Below are 21332 nucleotides of genomic sequence, written 5' to 3'. Positions count from 1 at the left end.
TGTGTCCTCTGCCTCATTTCCCTCTGAGATGCTTAAAGCATATGTAGTCACAATCCCCAAACCAGGTAAGGATCCCACCACCCCATCCAACTTCTGGCCCATATCGCTTTTAAATACTGATGTTAAACTCTATGCTAAGATCCTGCCCCATAGACTCCTCCCCATTCTACCAATACTGATCAACTCAGACCAATCAGGCTTTACCTCAGGGAGACAGGCATTGGATGCCACACGCAGGGTTATCAACATTATCCAATATGAAAAATCCTGTCGAGTTCCTTCTCTGCTCCTCTCTTTGGATGCGGAGAAGACATTCGACAGGGTACACTGGGGATACATGACACACACTCTCAAGATATTTGGCTTTGCTGGACCATACTCTGCCATTCTAGCCCTCTATTTGCCACCTTCTGCGCAGGTGTACACATCAAACATTTTATCCCAACCCTTCCACATATCTAATGGAGCGAGATAGGGGTGCTCCCTGCCCCCCTCAATCTTCTCATAGAGCCCTTAGCTGAGAAAATCAGAGCACACCCCAATATATCAGGCTTCTCCCTTCAAGGCAAGTCTCACAATATAAATCTTTTTGCAGATGATATCATCTTGTTCATAACCTCACCATCTCAATCTCTCCCTCATGCCCATGATATTCTCAGCCGAATCTCACATTACAAGGTTAATTTTATGAAATCACTCATACTAAAAATGGGGCTGTCTCCCCACCTCCAATCTCAACTGGAGGCTTCCCTTCCCTATACATGGAGTAAGTGCAGTATAACATAACATATTTAAAACTACAACAGCAGACCCATTAAAATTGGCAGATGCAAATTATCTACCCCTAATAGACAAACTAACTAAAGAAACCAAACGCTTAGCCAAAGTTGAACTCTCCTGGTCAGGTCACTTGGCCTCATTTAAAATGCTTCTACTCGAACACTCTCCATTCCGCTTAAAACCACACACCTCCAATCACTGAACTCTCTCCTCAACCAATTTATTTGGCGCTCCAAGCGACCCAGATGTTCCAAAGTTCTGCTAACCAAGCACAGATCTGCAGGAGGTATGGGGTTCACTGATTTACACGATTACTATCGTGCCTCCCTACTTACCCATATCAAGACATGGTTCACAACAGGGTTGATTTGATTTAAATTAAGTCGATTTAAATCATGATTTAAATCACTAGTAAAAAGGCTTGATTTAAATCATAATTTTTTAAAGAGCAACTGTCATCTCTGTCCCGCATCGGCTCCTCCTCTGTCCCGCTGTTGACTCACCGACACTCCCATTCACTTTATTAGGACAGCTGGTGATGCGGCAGTGACACAACAATCAGAGGGATGTGGCGGCAGCGGGTGAGTGAACGCCCACCAACAGGCTCTGCCATGATGAATCTGAAATGGCAGGTGCTCTTTAAATGTAAGGACTTATAGGGCGTACACACGGTCGGACTTTGTTCGGACATTCCGACAACAAAATCCTAGGATTTTTTCCGACGGATGTTGGCTCAAACTTGTCTTGCATACACACGGTCACACAAAGTTGTCGGAAAATCCGATCTTTCTGAACGCGGTGACGTAAAACACGTACGTCGGGACTATAAACGGGGCAGTGGCCAATAGCTTTCATCTCTTTATTTATTCTGAGCATGCGTGGCACTTTGTCCGTCGGATTTGTGTACACACGATCGGAATTTCCGACAACGGATTTTGTTGTCGGAAAATTTTATCTCCTGCTGTCCAACTTTGTGTGTCGGAAAATCCGATGGAAAACGTCCGATGGAGCCCACACACGGTCGGAATTTCCGACAACATGCTCCGATCGGACATTTTCCATCGGAAAATCCGACCGTGTGTACGGGGCATTATTCTTGTTGGTAGTTAGAATCTAATATTTGTGAACAAAATGAAGGTTTCCTATTTAGAATAATAAGCTGTCGGGTTAGTAAAACAGCGATATCAGAATTAATTCAATCATACAGTTTGTAGTGTACATAGATTTGAAAAACAATGGGATAAAGGAATATTCCTGAGCTTTGTCTTCTCTCTTGGTTACTGTAAAATTGTATGACTACATCTATTCAGTGCATGTTATCTCAGCTTGCAGAGCTTGGATTCATTGAATGAGTTTACCAAAAGTGTAAATTTTGCAGAATATACAGCCTCATGCTACATAACTAAGCTCCATTTCATGTTGAATAAACTAACTTATTAATGTATATTGAATAGAAAACTCTCTTTAGATAGATTTTGCTCCCAAAGCATTTTAATAAAATAAATTTGATAAAAATCAAAAAAACAATTTAAATTTAAAAAAAAATCTGACTTTAAAAAAAAAAAAATCATCGATTTTTATCCACCCTGGTTCACAACCATCCCAAATGTTCCCTGGCCTAACATCGAACAAGCCTTAAGCCCCACTTTGGACTTACGCTCCCCTATTACTTCTCGACATTTGGAAACCCTTCCCCCTGCAGCATCTCTCACTTACCATACAATCCTCATAAATAGCTTGGAGAGGTCTCCACAGATCCATATCCCTATCCTCTAAAGTAACTGATGTCCCCATACCCATCAATATTCTAACAAAAGCAATACCCAACATTGTACTTCTGTATTGGCAAAACAAAGGCATCACCCACATTGCTGATCTATTCCACAATAACCGCCTTAAGACCTTTGATGAACTCAAAAGAGAATTTTGCCTTACGCCCATAGACTGCTTTAAGAACTATCAAATCTCCCATTTTCTGGGATCTATAAAGACCCATCACATATACCTTCATGAAACAGTATGGCAATTCTATACATAGTCACCTATATCCTCTAAAGGCATACCCCTTTTCTACAATCTCTTCTAGCACAGGCTCGCCTTTAATAAATCATCCCCCTATCAAAAATGGGAAGCAGACTTAGGTAAAATTTTCACACTTTTTGCGATTCGGCACTGTATCGCTTTAACTAACAATTACGCGGTCGTGCGACATTGCACCCAAACAAAACTGACGTCCTTTTTTTCCCCACAAACAGTGGGGAAAAAAAAGTGGCCACAGGGCGAAGCGACGTAACATAACTGCCATCAGCTGTCTCTCGCTCAGGGGGAGCATCCCCCTGATGATGACACGTGATCCCTGTGTCGAACACGCTTAGGGGAGGGGTCATGACGGAGCGATGGACAGCTGAGCTGCCTATTGAGGAGACGCAAACCATACCCTCACGAAAAGTATCATACTTGCCATGTTTAGAGCGGTGCACTGACGCACCTATATATTGTGAGTACCCCTTTTGGGGAGAGTATCTATATCTTTTAATGCATTTTAAAACGGTATTATACTATGTAGTTTTTTCTTCCCATCTATATACTCTTTACTGCATTGGAGCCTGGGATCCTGTGATCTATTTAGAACCCGGGGTGGTTCACAAGCGTGGTTTGACTTTGTCTAGCGACTTGGTCACACGCTCTGAGGTGAGCGCATAGCCTATGGGGTCACCGAATCGCACCATTGCATGGTCTATGGCACTTTGAGAGTTACTAGCAAGTTTGATTGTACCACCAGTGGACATCACGTTTAGGCACCTTTATACCTTTTGTAGGACTTCATAGTGAACAATATTTTTTGGTTCCATTGAGGACATTTTTACACATGAACTGTGTGACACCAAATTACTTTTTGTTTTGTTTTTTGCACTTAGCACTTTTTACATGCTCATATATATATTTGCACATTTGCACTTTATGCATTTATATTTTGCACATTTGAGTAATATTGTCATTTAGTTATGCATATTGGCACATTTGCACTTTGATGCGTTTATATTCATTGCACTAGTAATGCTGTGATTCAATTATGCTTATTGGTACTTGTGCACTTTGATGCGTTAATCTGTCATATTTCACATTTGAATTTGCATTTATTACTTTGATGAGTTTAAATGCATTTGTCTTAGTTCACATTTGTATTCATATTTATTAGTATTCATCTACTATTAGGTCCGCTTACCTTGTAGAGGTATTGTGTTTCCCTCATCCACATGCGTTTATTTAGACGCAGTTGTTCTATCGTGCTATAATTTAGTAGCATGTCTAACACACTCTAGCGCAGCGTAATCTTTCACGTTGAATCTTGATGCTAGAAGATCTACGTCCGGAGTCCCCCATCTTTGACAATAAGCCCGAAAAATGTCTGGGTGAAGAGACCATTCCCCTGGGAATGACAGCTAGCGTCTCAAGTAGTCCGCCTGCCAATTCTATATTCCCAGAATGAAGACTGCCAATAAGCACGGAATATTCCTTTCTGCCAAAGTTAGAATATTCACCTCTGTCTGCGCTGCAAGACTCTTGGTGCCCCCTTGGTGATTGATATAGGCCACCGCTGTGGCGTTGTCGGATTGGATCCTGACAGGACAATACCGTAACCTGGAAGTCCAGGCCTTCAGAGCCAGGCGCACTGCCCGAATCTCTAGGATATAGATGGGCAAGGCTCTTTTGGATCTTGACCACTGTCTCTGGACAGTTGTCTTCTCTAGTACTGCTCCCCAGCCTGAAAGGCTGGCGTCTGTCGTTACCACTTTCCAGATAACTGGTCTGAAGGATTTTCCTTTCAGCAGATTCTGGGTTAGTAACCACCAATTGAGACTTTGGAACAACCTTGGGGACAGCCGCATTGGCAAGTCTAAAGCTTGGATCGTTTTGTCCCAAGCAGATAGAATACTGTTTTGCAACAGACTCAAATGGAACTGAGCATAGGGAACTGCTTTGAATGAAGCCACCATCTTTCCTAACAACATCATGCAAAGGCGAACTGAGGGATCTCCTTTCGACCTGACCATCCACACTAATTCTCTTATGAAGTTGATTTTTGCCTGAGGCAAGAACACCTTTTTCTGGGCTGTATCTATAATGAGACCCAAATACTCCAGCTTTTTTAGTGGTTTAAGGAAGACTTCTCTAGGTTGAGAACCCAACCCAGACTTTCAAGGTAACTGGTTGCAATGCGTACACTTTGCTCCAAACAAGCCACCGATTTGTCTATTAGCAAAAGATCGTCTAGGTATGCCAAGACTGTTTATGCTCTGTGCCCTTAACCTGGCTAGAGGTGGGGCTAGCACTTGTGAACACTCGGGGTGCTGTGGCTGGCCCGAAGGGCAAGGCTACAAACTGAAATACTGTTGTTCTACTTCTAACCGCAGAAACCTTTGGTGAGCGGGAAACATAGGGACATGCAGATATGCATCCCTGATGTTGATAGATGCCAGAAGTTCTCCTCCTTGTAGGATAGAAACTACTGACCTGATCGACTCCAGTGAAAGGAGCAGATCTTCAGGAACTGATTTAGATTCTTTAGATCTAGAATGGGTCTGTTGAATAAAACCCCAAACCTTGCTCTTCTGTGTGGATCTGTGTACAGGAAACGCATGCAAAGGCTGAGAAGGTTTTCAAGGAACCTAAAGAAGAAACAAAATCTATCAGCTGACTCTGCTAAAGGTAGCTTGAAAGAGGCACGAACCATCTCTGTAAGAGATTGCACCAGCAATCTCTCCTATTGCGAGGCTGAAAAAGGTTCATCTACCGTTGTTTCCTCCGCAGAGGAGTAATCGGTTTGCCTTTCTTCTTGATCTCCTGAGGGTAACACCTCATCCTTTACCTACTGTTCCCTTGATAAGGGGTCTAAGGTGGGGAAGGGGATCTAACATGCTTCCTATCCTTTGGATAGCGGATGCAATTAAAGTCGCTAATGTTCCTTCTAGGCCCTGCAGGGCGGAGGAAAACGCATTTTCAGACATGTATACAGGGGCTGAAATGTGAGAAGCAGTTGCACCACCAATTGGTCCCAATGACTCACCCAGGCTTTTTTGCCATATCTAGTATCTCAGGCGAGGATGACAGTGTGGAGACACGACTGGAGTTCCCAGCGCCTGGGGGTGGAATTTTTCGGTACCTTTGAGGTGTCTTTTTTGGGAGCCATAGTGTTGAGTACAAAAAAAACAGAGGCACTAAGTAAACGCACAACTCGCTGACAAAAATAGTTTAGCTTTAGTTGTTATCAATGTTATTCTTGTACTGGAAATGCCATGCATCTCTTAAGTGCCCCCAGCGCTCTTGTGTTCTGTGTGTCCGCTTGCAGCTATGAGCTGCGAGATGCGAGCGTCTGTCTCTGTCCCCAGCCCCTGCGCCGTGTGCCCCTTGTGTACTTAAGTCCTGCACACGGCGCCGCGCCTTAGCCATGCCCGTAAGCCATGCCCCCTCCGTCAATCAACATCCCCCTCTATCTTTAATGAGCCGTAATCCGCGCACGCGCGAACAGCTGACACGCTTCTTGAGCGAGAGGGGAGGCAAGGGAGAGCTGGGCGGCTGGAAGTTTGAAAAAAACTCTGTGGGGAGTAGAATAAATTCGAAATGAAAGAAGCCACTGCCGCGGCCGCACCCCCTGGGGGGGGGGGAGAGGGGGGAATACAAGCTTCAGTTGTACCTCACTCTCCCAGGGGGGAAATGTTCAGGATGAGGATCCCCCTGGCTTTTGAGACCACACACGTGCTGATTTAGCTGGGACTTCTGAGCTGACTGAGAAGCAACATACTAAGGTATGCATTTACTCCCTCTAGTGGAGACTTTATGGCATGACAACATTTTTACTTTATGTAAGAAAAAAGCATAGGTGGACTTTTTACAGTTCCTAGGCTTCTTCCCTTCCCTTTTCCTCACTGCAGGATACTGCTGTAACAGACAGATCCAAACTTCACCCATCACGACGGGCTGCGTTAGCAAACCTTCAAGGACTGGGTCCTTATTATAGGGGGTCCACTGCCTTGGACCTGTATAGCACCCCTCAGGAAAACTTTAGGTAATGTAGCATGACCAAAAAGGTCCTGGGTCCTGAGGTCCAGCCCTCAAAGAGAGGCGTTACAGGCAAAACCTCGTTCTTATGCGAGGCCAGGGTACCATCCATCTTGGTGTTAGTGGCACTTTGGATGGATCCGGTCTATGCAGGCTGTTTATATCCAGCATGGGATCCCTCCAGCTTGGAGCTCTTCAGAGCACATCTTCACTTGTGACCAACACCTGACACTGACAGAAAAACAGAGGTACTCCTGGTAGGTGGAGGGGTTATATAGGGAGGCAACTTCCTGTTTAGGGTGTGGCAGTGTCCATAACCTGAAGGTGGCTATAACCCACATAGTAATTACTATGCTGCTCTGTGTCCCATGATGTACGATAAAGAAAATGATTTTGATTCAACATTTTTCAGTCAATTATAATATCTGCTATACTGCAAAACACTACCTAAACTGCCATGGGATTTGTTAGGTGCCAGTTTCAGTATAAAAATAATGCTTTCTGGAGCGCTTTACAAACCAGTTGAGCCATATATTGAGCATACATAAAATTCACAGCTGCATTTCCTTAATAATACATATATTATGCCATTAACCATGTCTACAGGGCCAAGAGTACTATCATAAATATACTAAAGTCATTAATTAAACCTATTTCTCTGCCAGGATCGGACAGGCTGGTCTTTCCACCTCACTGACTGTAGATTTAGTCCAAAGTGGTAAAAAAAAAAACTCTGCAAACACCACTTATGATAATAAATAATATAGTACCTCATAATCAGCCAACAACAAACTGATCCACTTTGTAGAAGTAGTCTGGATGCAGGATGTGACCTATAGGTCCTGTAAAGAAGGTAGTAAATAGTATCCCTGTTAGCAAGTTCCAGACTGCAATTTTGTGGCGTGAGGGAGGAGAAAACTGTTGGATCTAAAAAGAGAAGTATAGGGTCTATGCATATTTATATTTACCTAGGTGGTGAATCGGAGTGATACTGTATCTGTCATCCACTGGCTCAAACACTGAGAACCGAGCGATCTAACACCGCAGATTGCTCGGTTCTCACAGCTCCCTGAACAGAGAGTTGGTGACTATCAGTCACCGCTCTCTGCTCTGCCCCCTCCGCGCTCACTGGAGCACTGGGCTGTGGAGGGGGCGGGAGTGGCCGCCTCAGGCTTTTAGCAGCTCGCAAAGAGCCTGAGCCAGGTGGCGGTCCAGGGATTTGGGCGGATCCCAAATCCAGTGTTGCGATCTTGCCCGAGCCTGGACTGGCTCTGTGACGTCAGCAGACTTCAGCTCACTGTCTGCTGAAAACAGGTCATATGAGTACAGTTCATTTCTTTGCTCAGTACGAGCTTTGCCTGTACTTCTACTTTAAATGAATTATATGCAATGACTACTTTGTTCTCACAATACAAGCAGGATATTTTTGTAGAGAGTAGTTGCCTAACAAAGAGCTAAACCAGAACAATATTTTTAGTACCAAAATGACAGGTAAATAACCTTAGGCAAAATGCAAATATTACTAAAATGTTTATTTTAGAGCTCCCCAAAAGGTATTTTTTTCTAAAGACCAATTGAACTTTCAGTTTAAATCAGATGATATATTCCAGACGCATCAAACCAAAAATTATGCAAAGTCTTCCATGTTTTCTTTAAAAAGCAGCCACAGCCCGAGTAGAAAAGTCTGTTGCTTGCCAGCAGGCTGCAGAGAGGGACCCCTACTCTGTGTAGAAGCAGTGGTATCTCTGCAAAGTCCGACACCTTGTGCTGAGTCAGAGCTAAAACTCTCCAATCAGCAGGGAGCTTAAACGTTGCTAATTACACATTCACAGGTCTAACCACTGCTTCCACATAGAGCAAAAGAGTCCTTATCTGAAGCATTCTGGCAGAGGACAGGATTTTCTACTTCAGCTATGCCTGCTTTATAAAGAAAATAACCTGTAGAATTATGCACTCCTTTTTATTCTGATATGCCTGGAATGTATTTAGGCAATTTAAATATGTAAAACGCTGAGTAAATTGTCAGTGCTATAAAAGTACCTGTAATAATAATTAAAAGTTCAGTTGAGCTTTAAGCAAACATTCTGCATACGACATGCTGATAATAGACAGTAAGTCCCCCATATGGAGTCACCATCCCAAATTTCCCTATATACGTCTTACAACTGTTCCCCAAGTATAATATTAAAGTAGTTATAAAGGCTATATATTTTTTTTCCTAAAAAAAAAAAAAAAAAAAAGTTAGGCTCTATGCACAACGGGGCTTTTTTAAAAAAATGTTTTTCTCCTGGCAAGAAAAGAGCAGCTTTAAAAACGTGCCACAGCCAAATTTTTGCAAACGCATTTGTGTATGTCAAGCGCTTTGGCAGTAATTCATTTTATTGGCCAGAATATTAATTTATTCTGACCACTGAAATTAATAAATGCTAAAGTGCTAAACACACCTAGCACTTAGGTACTTAGGTGTGCTTAGAGGTGCATGAGGCCTTATACTTACCTGCTCTGTGCTCCTTTTTCTGGAAGTGCTCCCATGGGGGAGCAAGCCAGCTGCTTTGGGGACACTCGTGTGGATGGGCATGGCACTGGATCGAGAGAGGGGGAAGCCAATGGCTCCTGCTGCTATCAATCTATCCAATGAGGACACGAGACAGTGGCTGGAGCCGCTGGGCTCATGCTTGTTGCTGGAACAATCGGGTTCAGATAAGAAAAGGGGGGGGGGGGCTCTGGGGACAGCTGAAGCACAGAAGGTTTTTCACCTTAATGCATGGAATGCATTGAAAAACTTTGAGACTTTATAACTCCTTTAAGGTAAAAAAACTTCTTAAAATTAGAACCACTGTAATCATTTTTTAAGATTAATAATTTACCACCTAGCTTGGTCAATTTTTTAAATTTGGTCAAGCCGGGTGGTGCACGCAGGGCCTCCAAAAGGCTCAAATGTCAGCCTATTCAGCAGGAAATCAGACAAAATACAAGCTGTGTATGGCCAGCTTAAGTACTATTCGGTAAAATTCCATTGTCTACAATGGTTAGCTCTGTCTGAATTACAGACATGAAAGTCAATATCATAGACAGGATTTGGAAGAATTACAGGCAGAAAAAATAAAATGGAGCAGCACTTACCACCTACCCAAAAATAAAAAGAATATCAATTCATATTTCATCTTCATTAGACCCTCTTGCATGGAGTTCTCTTTTAAGAAGTGGATAAATACAAGGGTTAGAGAAGATTGGACTAGGCTTTGCTGAGAAACAAGAGATTGTAATGTGTGTTCTAAGTAACACACAGGCAAAGAAAGAATAATGCTTTGTACTTTTATTAGGGGAACACATTGTGCCAGTGAAGGAAGAGGCAGCCTTGCTGAAATTGGCAGAGAAAAAAAATGACAGCAAATGTATGAACTACGAATTCAAAATGGGAATAAAGATACAGCTGCAGAGAGCATCAATTAATTAACATAACCCAATGCGACAGCAACTCTGAGACATACCAGGCTGATTTAAATAGGTGACTCCACAATGTCTCCCTCACCCCCCGCTAAATATAGAGAGAAAAAAAAAAGAAAATTAAAAATGATCAGATGCAACATATGAAGTACCAAGCGTGAATTAAACACTTTGATTCTTCTTTTCTACCACGGATCATCACGGAAATGCCTTGTGAAGTTCCTCCTGATGATTAATGTCAACAGAATTACATTAATTAGCTGCAATAAACTGTATCAGACCGTTACTATTGCTGTGTGCAGGGACATGGAGAAGAGATGATTGCTTGAAACAACGTGATCCATGCAAAGTTCACATGGAAATAAAAGATCTGGGAGACCGTGACACAAGCAGGATCAAGGTGAAAAGGCGCCAAATGCCATAATTAAACCATGCTCAAGGTAAAGCCCCGTGTACTGCAGCCGGTCTGACAGAGGCCGGCTTATGTCGAAGGGGCATGACCGAAAGAGGTCTGTTGACCAGCTCCCCGATCAGAGTGTTCCGGCGGGGAGATCGCTGTACCAACATCGGATTGTTAACACAGCAGCTCTGACCTGAGCTGTCAGCTTTTTTTTTTTTATGCTGCCCGCTGGGTTGAACGAAAAAAAAGCTAGCAGTATGTACAAGGTTTTAAATTCAGAGAGAGAATAGAGAAAGCTGTGCCCACTTTAAAACTGCATTAACACATGCATTGCTTAAGCCTCATACACACTGCTAGTTGTTTTTTTTGACAGCTCAGATTGGAGCTGCTGTACCAATAATCCAATGATAGTATAATGATCTCCCCTGCTGTTCTATTGTGTTCTGACCGAGAAATGCCCCCTCCCCCCCACGCCAGAACACTCCGGTCAGCGCTCTCAGCCATTGGCAGAGAGCACTGATCAGGAGCCGGTCGGCAGACCTTATTCGATCATGCCCCTCCGACTGAAGCCGGTCCGGCTGCAGTACACATGGGCCGAACGTCGTCAAGTTTCTAATAAACTGGCGGATGTCAACCGAAATACGGCCCGTGTGTACAGGGCTTTAGACACATTTTATTTGCATATGGAAGGCCTCTATATAATGGTGTAACAAATAATACTACTCTGCCCACAAAGAGAGCAGCTAACACAGCAAATAGGATATATGCACTAAAAATGGAAAACAAAAAATTTTAGCGCTAATATATGAAATCATGAAAAGAATGAACAATATAAAGATAACAAAATTATGTGTATAGTGTAAATGCCATAAACTCACTGACTAATGGTACACCATCAAATCAAAATCCAAGTAAAAAGTAAATATGTAATAGGCGTCCCAAATGGATGAAAAACTTTATATAAAGATCGTGACGGTGAACGGATAAAATCCTGAAGTGAAGAAACACCACCACCAACAATAAGGAGGCTTACCGGAATGTTTGAACCCAAAAGAACATACGTTCGATGGGTCAAACAAACTTGTGTTGTAAAACAACCAATAAGGATGTGGAGCCCAATGGAAGTTGCAACAGGAACCTACGACCGTCCATGGGCTGATGTGTCTCTTCAAAGTGGTGCCCCAATATACATACGTGGCGATTGGGTTAAAATTGGGAGAAAAGAATAGGCCATGTAGTGTAATTCCGTATATAAAGATGAACAATTTATTAAAAAGAAGATGAACTCACATTTCAGTAGATAAAACAGCGCTATGCAATATAAAATGGCGGCAGTGGGGTCCTACCTGGCGCGTTTTTTATGGGTGAACTGTAGGTGAAAACCTGCCATAAAATTTTGTATTTCTGCCCAGCCAATCATGTGGTTTAGACACACCTTTCTGGGAGCACAACTATGACCTGGCCCTCCATGCATGTCATCACCTCCATGATATTAGCTAGGAGCTAGGAAAGGTAGCCAAGCATTTTTTTTTACCTCCGTGCAGGGAATGCATTAAGGCTTTAAGCAACAGAGCTTGAATTAGAAATCATCACTGCTAGCCATGATGAAGAAGCTTCAACTAATGAGGCCATTACTCTTCTCTACCTGTTAGTATAGTGCAATTCTTGCGAATCAACTGCAATACAAACCGGCCTGCCAAATCCAAATGCAACCTGTTTGAAGATTTTGACAGCTGCAAAAACAATAGCAGATGGGCTACAGCAGCAGAATACCAGACCGGGTGCAACTCCTGTCAGCTAAGAACAGTAAACTGAGGCTACAGGTCGCACAGGCTCACCAAAACTGGACAATAGAAAACTGGAAAAACAGTCTGACAAGTCTTGATTTCAGCTGCGGCATTCACATTGTAGGGTCAAAATATGGCATAAACAACATAAAAGCATGGATCCATCCTGCCTTGTATCAATGGTTCAGGCTGGTAGTAGTGGTGTAATGATGTGGGGGATATCTTTTTGGCACACTTTGGGCCCCTTTGAGCATCGTTTAAACGCCAGGGCCCACCTTTCATTTGGCACCAGGTTTGGATTCTATAAGGACGTGCATTGTATGACAGCCATCTCCAGATACACCATACCGTCCCTCTTTTGTCCAGGGCTGGGTCCTGTTTTTTTTCTGGGTGGGTCCTTGTGGTAGCACACACTGGTTGCAGGCTGTCGGTTCTATTGTTTCTATACCCCCCCCCTCTGTGTTGGATCGTGGGAGGCCTCGGCTCCGCTTGAAGATACATACACATATTTGTGTCGTCATATTAAATTTTTGTGTACCCTAAAAATAAAACCCTCTGAAGAAGTATTCACTCCGAAACATGTCGGGCTACAACCTGGGATCCCCATAGCTGGTTCACACCAGGCTGTTGGTTGGGCCATATCTCACAGTTGTGGGTACTGTGTAGTAATTCATGTAGTTTATGCATTTGTATGCGTTTACAATTTTTTTACTATGCACCTTGCTGTATTTACATTTTATCTTTCTGATTTTAAGTTTATATACCAATAAATTTGCTTAAGTCTTTTATCTTACTACTTGTCTCTTTAACTGCCTCAAAGTCCCTGAGAGGGTCTTTTTTGCCGCTGTTGTATGTAGCTCTTTTTTTTCTATTGTTCCCTTCATGACTGCAGTATACCCATCTTCTGATGGCTACTTCCAGCAGGATAATGCACCATGTCACAAAGCTCATCTCAAACTGGTTTCTTGAACATGACAATGAGTTCACTGTACTCCAATGGCCTCCACAGTCACCAGATCTCAATGCAATAGAGTACATTTGGGATATGGTGGAACGGGAGATTTGCATTATGGATGTGCAGACGAAAAACCTGCAGCAACTGCGTTATGCTATCATGTCACTATGGACCAAAATCTCTTGGGAAGGTTTCCAACTTTTTGAATCTATGCCACGAAGAATTAAGGCAGTTCTGAAGGCAAAAGTGGGCCCAACCCGGGACTAGCAAGGTGTACCTAATAAAGTGGCCGGTGAGTGTATATGCAAACATGGCTGCTAAGGCCTACCCATCCAGATGCTGCACATGCATTCGATGGTTAACAAGAGCTTAAATCTCTCATTCCAACATTTCATAATATTTCACAATATCGAACATGATGGTGATATATACAGAAGCGCCTTCCTCCAAATGGCCTATTACAAAACCTCCATAACAATGAATCAATTGAGTTATATACCACCCTTGTAATAAGAAACTCTGCAAAACGTGACCCTAATGACAAGCACACAAACCTCTGACGATGGAAGCACCAATGGACACACTGACAGAACAATGCATGAAAACACTGCCACCGTCTTCTCAGTATTTACACTTCCTGAATTTTTGAATCCTTTCACTGATTTCTAATGCACTGGGAAGAAGTGAAGCTGAAATGTCACGTTCCTGTACAGACACCTACTGGACACATTAAGACAAGCAATATATTAAAGTTAGATTTATACACTGTCACAGCTGATCAGAGTTATACCATCCCTACTCCCACATAACAGAAGTATGGCTACGTCTTCTAATAGGAATGAGAAAAAAGATTTTATAGTAGGGCCAGCTTAACTCCTTCAGTTCCGCGCTATAGCTGAATGAAGGCTACAGCGCGGGTCTGCTTTGCCGGGAGGCCGTCAATAGATGTCCTCCCCTATGCACGCTTGCGGCGCGCGCTGAGATCACCCGAGTCAATGAGACTCGGGTGATCACAGATCGCAGTAAGGGGTCGATCCTGGCCCCTTATACCATCACTGCCACCCATCAGTGCCCATCACTGCCACCCAGTGTCCATCAGTGCCACCCATCAGTGCCCACCAATGCCACCCATCAGTGCCCACCAGTGCAGTCTATCAGTGTAGCCTCATCAGTGTACATCAAAGAAGGAGAAAAATTACCTGTTTGCAAAATTTATTAACAAAATATAAAACGGTTCTGTATTTTTTTTTTTTTTAATCGGTCTTTTTTAATTTTTTTAACAAAAAATAAAAAACCCAGGAGGTGATCAACTACTACCAAAAGAAAGCTCTATTTGTGGAAATAAATGATACAAATTTCATTTGGGTACAGTGTTGTATGACCGCGCAATTGTCATTCAAAGAGTGGCATCTTTCATCCAGTGCTGCACTGACGTTTCTGAATTTTGAGTCATAGGGAAAGCAAAAGAATTGTCAAAGGATTTGCGGGAAAAGGTAATTGAACTGTATAAAACAGGAAAGGGATATAAAAAGATATCCAAGGGAATGGAGAATGCCAATCAGCAGTGTTCAAACTCTAATCAAGAAGTGGAAAATGAGGGGTTCTGTTGAAACCAAACCACGGTCAGGTAGACCAACTAAAATTTCAGCCACAACTACCAACAAAATTGTTTGGGATGCAGAGAAAACCCAACAAATAACGTTAGGTGAAATACAGGACTCTCTGAATACATGTGGTGTGGTTGCTTCAAGATGCATAATAAGGAAGCACGTGAAGAAAGATGGGATGCATGGTCAAGTCGCCAGAAGAAAGCCATTACTACGCAAATGCCACAAAGTATACCGCTTACAATATGCCAAACAGCACAGAGACAAGCGTCAAACCTTCTGGCACAAAGTCATTTGGAGTGATGAGACCAAAATTGAGGCCTATGATGAAAGGTACACCATTCCTATGTGAAACACGGAGGTGGATCACTCATGTTTTGGGTATGTGTGAGCTACAAAGGCACAGGAAATTTGGTCAAAATTAATGGAAAGATGAATGCAGCATGTTATCAAAAAATACTGGAGGAACATTTGCATTCATCAGCCAGGAAGCTGCACATGGGAAGTACTTGGACATTCCAATATGGCAATGATCTAAAACACAAGGCCAAGTCAACCTGTCATTGGCTATAGCAGAATAAAGTGAAGGTTCTGGAGTGGCCATCTCAGTCTCCTGACCTCAATATCATTGAGCCACTCTGGGGAGATCTCAAATGTGCAGTTTATTCAAGACAGCCCAAGAGTTTACAGGAACTGGAGGCTTTTTGCCTAGAGGAATGGGCAGCTTTCCCATCTGAGAAGATAAAGAGCCTCATCCACAAATACCACAAAAGACTTCAAGCTGTCATTGATGTTAAAGGGGGCAATACACGGTATTAAGAACTGGGGTATGTAAACTTTTGATCAGAGTCATTTGGGTAGTTTCTGTTGTGATTATGATTTACAAAGAGTAAACACAGTTGATTGATATTAAATGGCTTCAGCCAAACACTAACCATGAGGGAAAGAAAAGCTTTTGTGTTATCAATCATTATCTCTGAAAAATGGCCAAGAAATCATAAATTCTGCCAGGGTATGTAAACTTATGAGCACAACTGTATACTGGAATTTTTTTTTATATACACAAAGAGTGACAATTTGGACCAAAAAATAAATAAAAAAACAATTGAACATTTTTTTGCTATAATACATATACAAAAAAAATGTATATGTATATGTGTATATATATATATATATATATATATATATATATATATATATATATGTATATATATACACCAAATGTATTCATCAGTTTAGGCTGATGTTTATTCTTCTACTTATTTAAAAAAATGAAATCACAATAGGCGTATATTGATTGTTTTCCGCAAAAGTTATCGCGTCTACAAACTATGGGATAGAATTAGGGACTTTTATTTATTTTTTTCTTGTTTTTACTAGTATTGGTGGCAATCTGCGATTTTTAGCGGGACTGAGACATTGCGGCGGACAAATCTGAGCCCAAATGACACTTTTTGGGGACCAGTGACATTATGACACTGATTAGTGCTATAAAAGTGCACTGATCGATGTAAAAATGACACTGGCAGGGAAGGGGCTAACAATAGGGTGTGATCAAGGGATTAAGTGTGTTCCCTGGGTGTGTTCTAACTGTAGGGGGGGGTGGGCTCACTGGGACATGACAGAGATCATTGTTCCTGATCACTGTGAACAGTAGATGTCTGACATGTCCTATGTCAGAATGGGGATCCGCCTTGTTTACACAGGCAGATCCCCGTTCTGCTTTCCTACTAGGCGATCGCGAGCCGCCGGCAGACATCGAGTCCGTCTGACCCGCAGGCACACTCCCGCAGTGTGAGTGAGAGCGCGCCACCCACAACTGCGCAAGCCGCCTGTTGCGCAGGAGAGCCGACATGCCACAGTATATCTGTGTGAACTGGTCGGCTAGTGATTAATAAAAAAACCTCACCAAGGATGATTTACTAAATGCAAATACAATATTCCCTTCGTAAAGTGAATTTTTTTCCCCAGGGCCTAGGGAATGAGTGAAGCTCTGCTGACTTCCATTATCCAATCCAAACCAAGGGTTGCAGGAAAAAAAAAATCGCTTAATTCCCCCATTAAAAGGGGTTGTAAACCCTCAAGGTTTTTCACCTTAATGCATTCTATGCATTAGGGTGAAAACCTCCTGTGATGCAGCAGCCCCCAGAGCCCCCCTTTTACTTACCTGAACACAGTCTTTCTAGCGATGGGTGTCTCAACCGGTGTCTCTGGTCCTGATTGGATAGATTTATAGCAGTGCAGTCAATGGCTCCTGCTGCTGTCAATCAAATCCAATGATGCGGGAGTCGGGGCGCAAGTCCTGCTGTCTGTATCAATGAGGAGAATCGGGGCCACTCTGTGCAAAACCAACTGCAGAGGAGGCAAGTATGACATGTTTTTTTTAAATGAACCTTTACATATCCTTTACCACAGTCAATATTAATGGGGGGGAATCCCTCCCGTGGATCTATTGTGTTCTCCCAGCAGAGATCCATCCCTGCTGGGAGAACACAGTGATTATTGCCAGCGGCTATAGCCGCTGGCAATAATCGCCTGCTAGAAATACAACATGCTGGTTGTACCCAAGTCGATTGATGGATTGACTTGGGTACAATCGAATCCCATCCGGTCCCTGCTGAACCAGCCGAGACTCAAACCATCTATGGCTGGTGTGATCTATTAAAAATGTTGGGAGAGGGGGGCGGAAAAGTGTAAGTGAACTAGTGAAGTCTAAGAGATAGTTTTTTTTTTTTTTTCTTTGATTATATTTTTTAAAACCAAAACAAAAAAAAATCTGTTTAAATATTATTATTATTATTGATCATGTACAACGGATATAAAAAGTCTACATACCCTAGTTGAAATGTCAGGTTTCTGTGATGTAAAAAAAAAAAAAAAAAGAGACAAAGATAAATAACTTCAGAACTTTTTCCACCTTTAATATGAACCTATAAACTGTGCAACTCAGTTGAGAAACAAACTGAATTTTTTTTTTTTTTTTTCTCTTCGGGGGGGGGTAGAAATAAAAAAATAATGTGGTTGCATAAGTGTGCACACCCTCTTATAACTGGGGATGTAGCCGTGTTCATAATTAAGCAATCACATTCAAACTCATGGTAAATAGGAGTCAGTACACGCCTGCTATCATTTAAAGCGGAGGTCTGCCCACCGCTGAAAAATGTAAAAGCCAGGTCTTTCCTGACATTTTTTTAGGCCCCTTTCACACTGGGGCGGGAGGTGTGTCGTCGGTAAAGCGCCGCTATTATTAGCGGCGCTTTACCGTCGTTTTAGCAGCGGTATTCGGTCGCTAGCGAGGCAGTTTTATCCCCCGCTAGCGGCAGAGAAAGGGTTAAAAACCACCGCAAAGTGCCTCTGCAGAGGTGCTGTGCTGGCGGTATAGCCGCGCTGCCCCACTGATTTCACACTGGAGACACAGCAGTGGCTGTTTCCGGTCGGTTTGCAAGCGCTATTTTTAGCGCAATAGTGCCTGCAAACCGCCCCAGTGTGAAAGGAGTCTAAGTCACATCCTACAGCAATAGCCATGGTCCGAAGAGAGCTTCCAAAGCAACAGAGGGACTTCATTGTTAAAAAGTTATCAGTCAGGAGAAGGGTACAAAAAGAATTTCCAAGGCATTAGATATACCATGGAACACAGTGAAGACCGTCATCATCAAGTGGAGAAAATATGCCACAACAGTGACCTTACCAAGAACTGGACGTCCCTCCAAAATTTATGAAAAGACAAGAACAAAACTGGTCAGGGAGGATGCCAAAAGGCCTACAGCAACATTAACCACTTGCTTACAGGGCACTTAAACCCCCCTCCTGCCCAGACCAATTTTCAGCTTTCAGCGCTCTCACTCTTTGAATGACAATTGCACGGTCATACAACACTTTACCCAAATTAAATTTTTATCATTTTTTCCCCACAAATAGAGCTTTCTTTTGGTGGTATTTGATCACCTCTGGGTTTTTTATTTTTTGTTAAAAAAATTTAAAAAGTCAGAAAACAGGTCAATTTTTCTCCTTCATTGATGTACGTTGATGGGCACTAATATGTAGCACTGATGGGTACTGATAAGGTGGCAGTGATGGGCACTGAGAGGTGGCACGGATGGGCAGCACTGAAGGGCACTGATGGGCATCACTGGTGGACATTGATAGGTGGCAATCTTGGGCATGGATAGGTGGCAGTGATATTCACTGGTGGGCACCGATTTATGGCATTGGCAGGTGGCACAGATGAGGCGGCTATGCCTCTTCCTGTTCTGGACCGATGTCCCTTCAACAGAAGCCTTTTTTTTCTCCTCGCACTATCAGCAGGCAGCTAGATCTTGGAGAAATCTTCACAGCAGGGATAAATGTCACTTTCCAGTTTCTGAACTTCCAGCACCGCAATGGTTAACAGCTTCAAGTCTTCAGGTGTCCAGAAACTAATACAGCTAATGTTCATTCTCATGCAGCTAATGCTCTTGCACATGTACCAGCACACAGGCGAGCTCAGGCTAGTATCCAGCGTGCATGGAGATGTAGGCGCATTTGTGTGGAGCAGCGCACATCGGCATGCACATCCACCGGCATTGACGCCCAGCTGCCTCTTTAAAATAAGATCCTGGTGTGTGCTAATCACTGGATGTTTGTTCTTCAGCTTCCCAGTGATCCTTGTTCCTATGTTCCTGCTTTACTGACTGATCTTCTGTTGCTGACCCAGCTTGTTCCTGACCTTGCTCTGTGGATTCTGGATACAGACCTTGGCTTGCCTCTATTCTCTGCCTGCTTCCCTAGTACTGACCTCAGCTTGCTTCCTGACCATACTGCCTCACCATGTATGACCCTGGTTCACCTTGACTACGTCTCTGACCGTGGCAGTCACCTGCTACCAAGCTACTACCAGCACTCGTTCTTTGAGCCTTCTACCTCTGTCACCACATTTAGGGGTGCTCAGACCAGAGCCTAAAGGGAAGCCATCTTGTCAACTCTGCCTCCAACCAAAGGTACATGACACCAGACTGTTGATATAGTTGCAACTTATAACTTTACTTACTTCTTACTAACAAGTATGGTATATAAAGCCTTAGGCATCTCAGAATGGATTCTTTTTTTTTTTTCAACAGCTGTATGCATAATTCAAAATTATATTATTTAAAATAAATAAAAAAATACCTATTAATAGGCAGTGCAAAATAACTTGTCTGATTTGGCTACAAGCTACGGACTGTCATTTTACCTTGAATTAATTCACTTTTTAAAGGAACAAAACTTAATATATTTAGATGTCAAGCTTAGACATTTTTAGCTATAATCAATTAAGGTAAAATGATTTCCCTTTGACTGGCTGCATTTCAGGATCTCCTGCTAGCCTAGGTCCTTATTAAAAATAATTTGCATCTATAAGGCTGTGGAAAAAATATGCTAGCCTCACGATTTTTGTCATATTTTTGTTGTGCCCCAAGGCTGCTATTGTTGATGGCCTTTATGGAAATCTAAATTCAATCAGCAGCTGCAAATTTCATGAGACGTCCATCTTCATGCTGGATTTCTAACCGTGTGTCAAAACAATCTGTGGATTTCTAGCCGACGAAACGCACATTGAATTGTAAATTTCTGCAATTTCCTGCCGTTTGAATTTCAGCTGCGGGAAAATAGTGCAAACCTCGACATCCTGTCTATCAATTTGAGGCGAGTAATTTTTCCTCGTTATCCAAGGTACACTTTTTAGGATGGTTACGCAGTGACAATCCCGAAAATTAAAGTCAACAATGACCCAGCAAGCCTTCCTCTCCCAATTTAGGGCAATTTTGCACCGGATTTTGCTAACGAATGTGTTAATATCTGCTAATAGGCACAAGTACAAATGACCTGGAAAAGCTAGAAAACCATAGACACACAATGGACACATAACAACCAAAATTGTAGAGGAGGAAATGTCTGCGCTACTCACAGCAGCCCAAGATGTCAATTTTCATTTGTAAACTAGAAAATAAAAGAATATCTAAACGCAAGAACAAAAATGCAGCTTGCCAGTCCAGGTGTAGTGGTTGCATTTTTGTTCACCTGATGATCCTGCCGGTAACATGCTTCCTATCCTAGGGTGACAACACTCACTCACTGTATTAATCAATAGAACTAGAGGTGCACCGAATGGAAATTTTGGTTGCCGAATATGAAAAATGCAGAAAACCGAAGCCAACAGTTTAAAAATTTATATATATATATATATATATATATATATATATATATATATATATATATATATATATATATATATATATATATATATATATATATATATATACACACACACACACACACAT

General features: G+C 42.4%; 1 protein-coding gene across 3 annotated transcripts in view; it reads right to left on the bottom strand.

Annotated features, from left to right (window-relative positions):
• The window catches only part of NDUFAF2 (NADH:ubiquinone oxidoreductase complex assembly factor 2), a 249402-nt gene that overhangs the window by 97679 nt on the left and 130391 nt on the right, over positions 1–21332 (bottom strand). The window contains exon 1 of one of the 3 annotated variants that reach the window (XM_073623187.1): positions 13984–14116. The exons of the other annotated variants lie outside the window; for them this stretch is intronic. Coding sequence (XP_073479288.1) covers positions 13984–14029 — 46 coding nt within the window. The 5' untranslated portion in view covers positions 14030–14116. Of the gene's footprint in view, positions 1–13983; positions 14117–21332 lie in introns of those variants that run through there. 3 annotated transcript variants of the gene reach the window in all.

Source organism: Aquarana catesbeiana, linkage group LG01 (assembly GCF_042186555.1).
Source record: "Aquarana catesbeiana isolate 2022-GZ linkage group LG01, ASM4218655v1, whole genome shotgun sequence".
NCBI lineage: Eukaryota > Metazoa > Chordata > Amphibia > Anura > Ranidae > Aquarana > Aquarana catesbeiana.
Note: the sequence above shows the minus strand (reverse complement) of the source record. Positions and strands in the feature narration are given on the sequence as shown.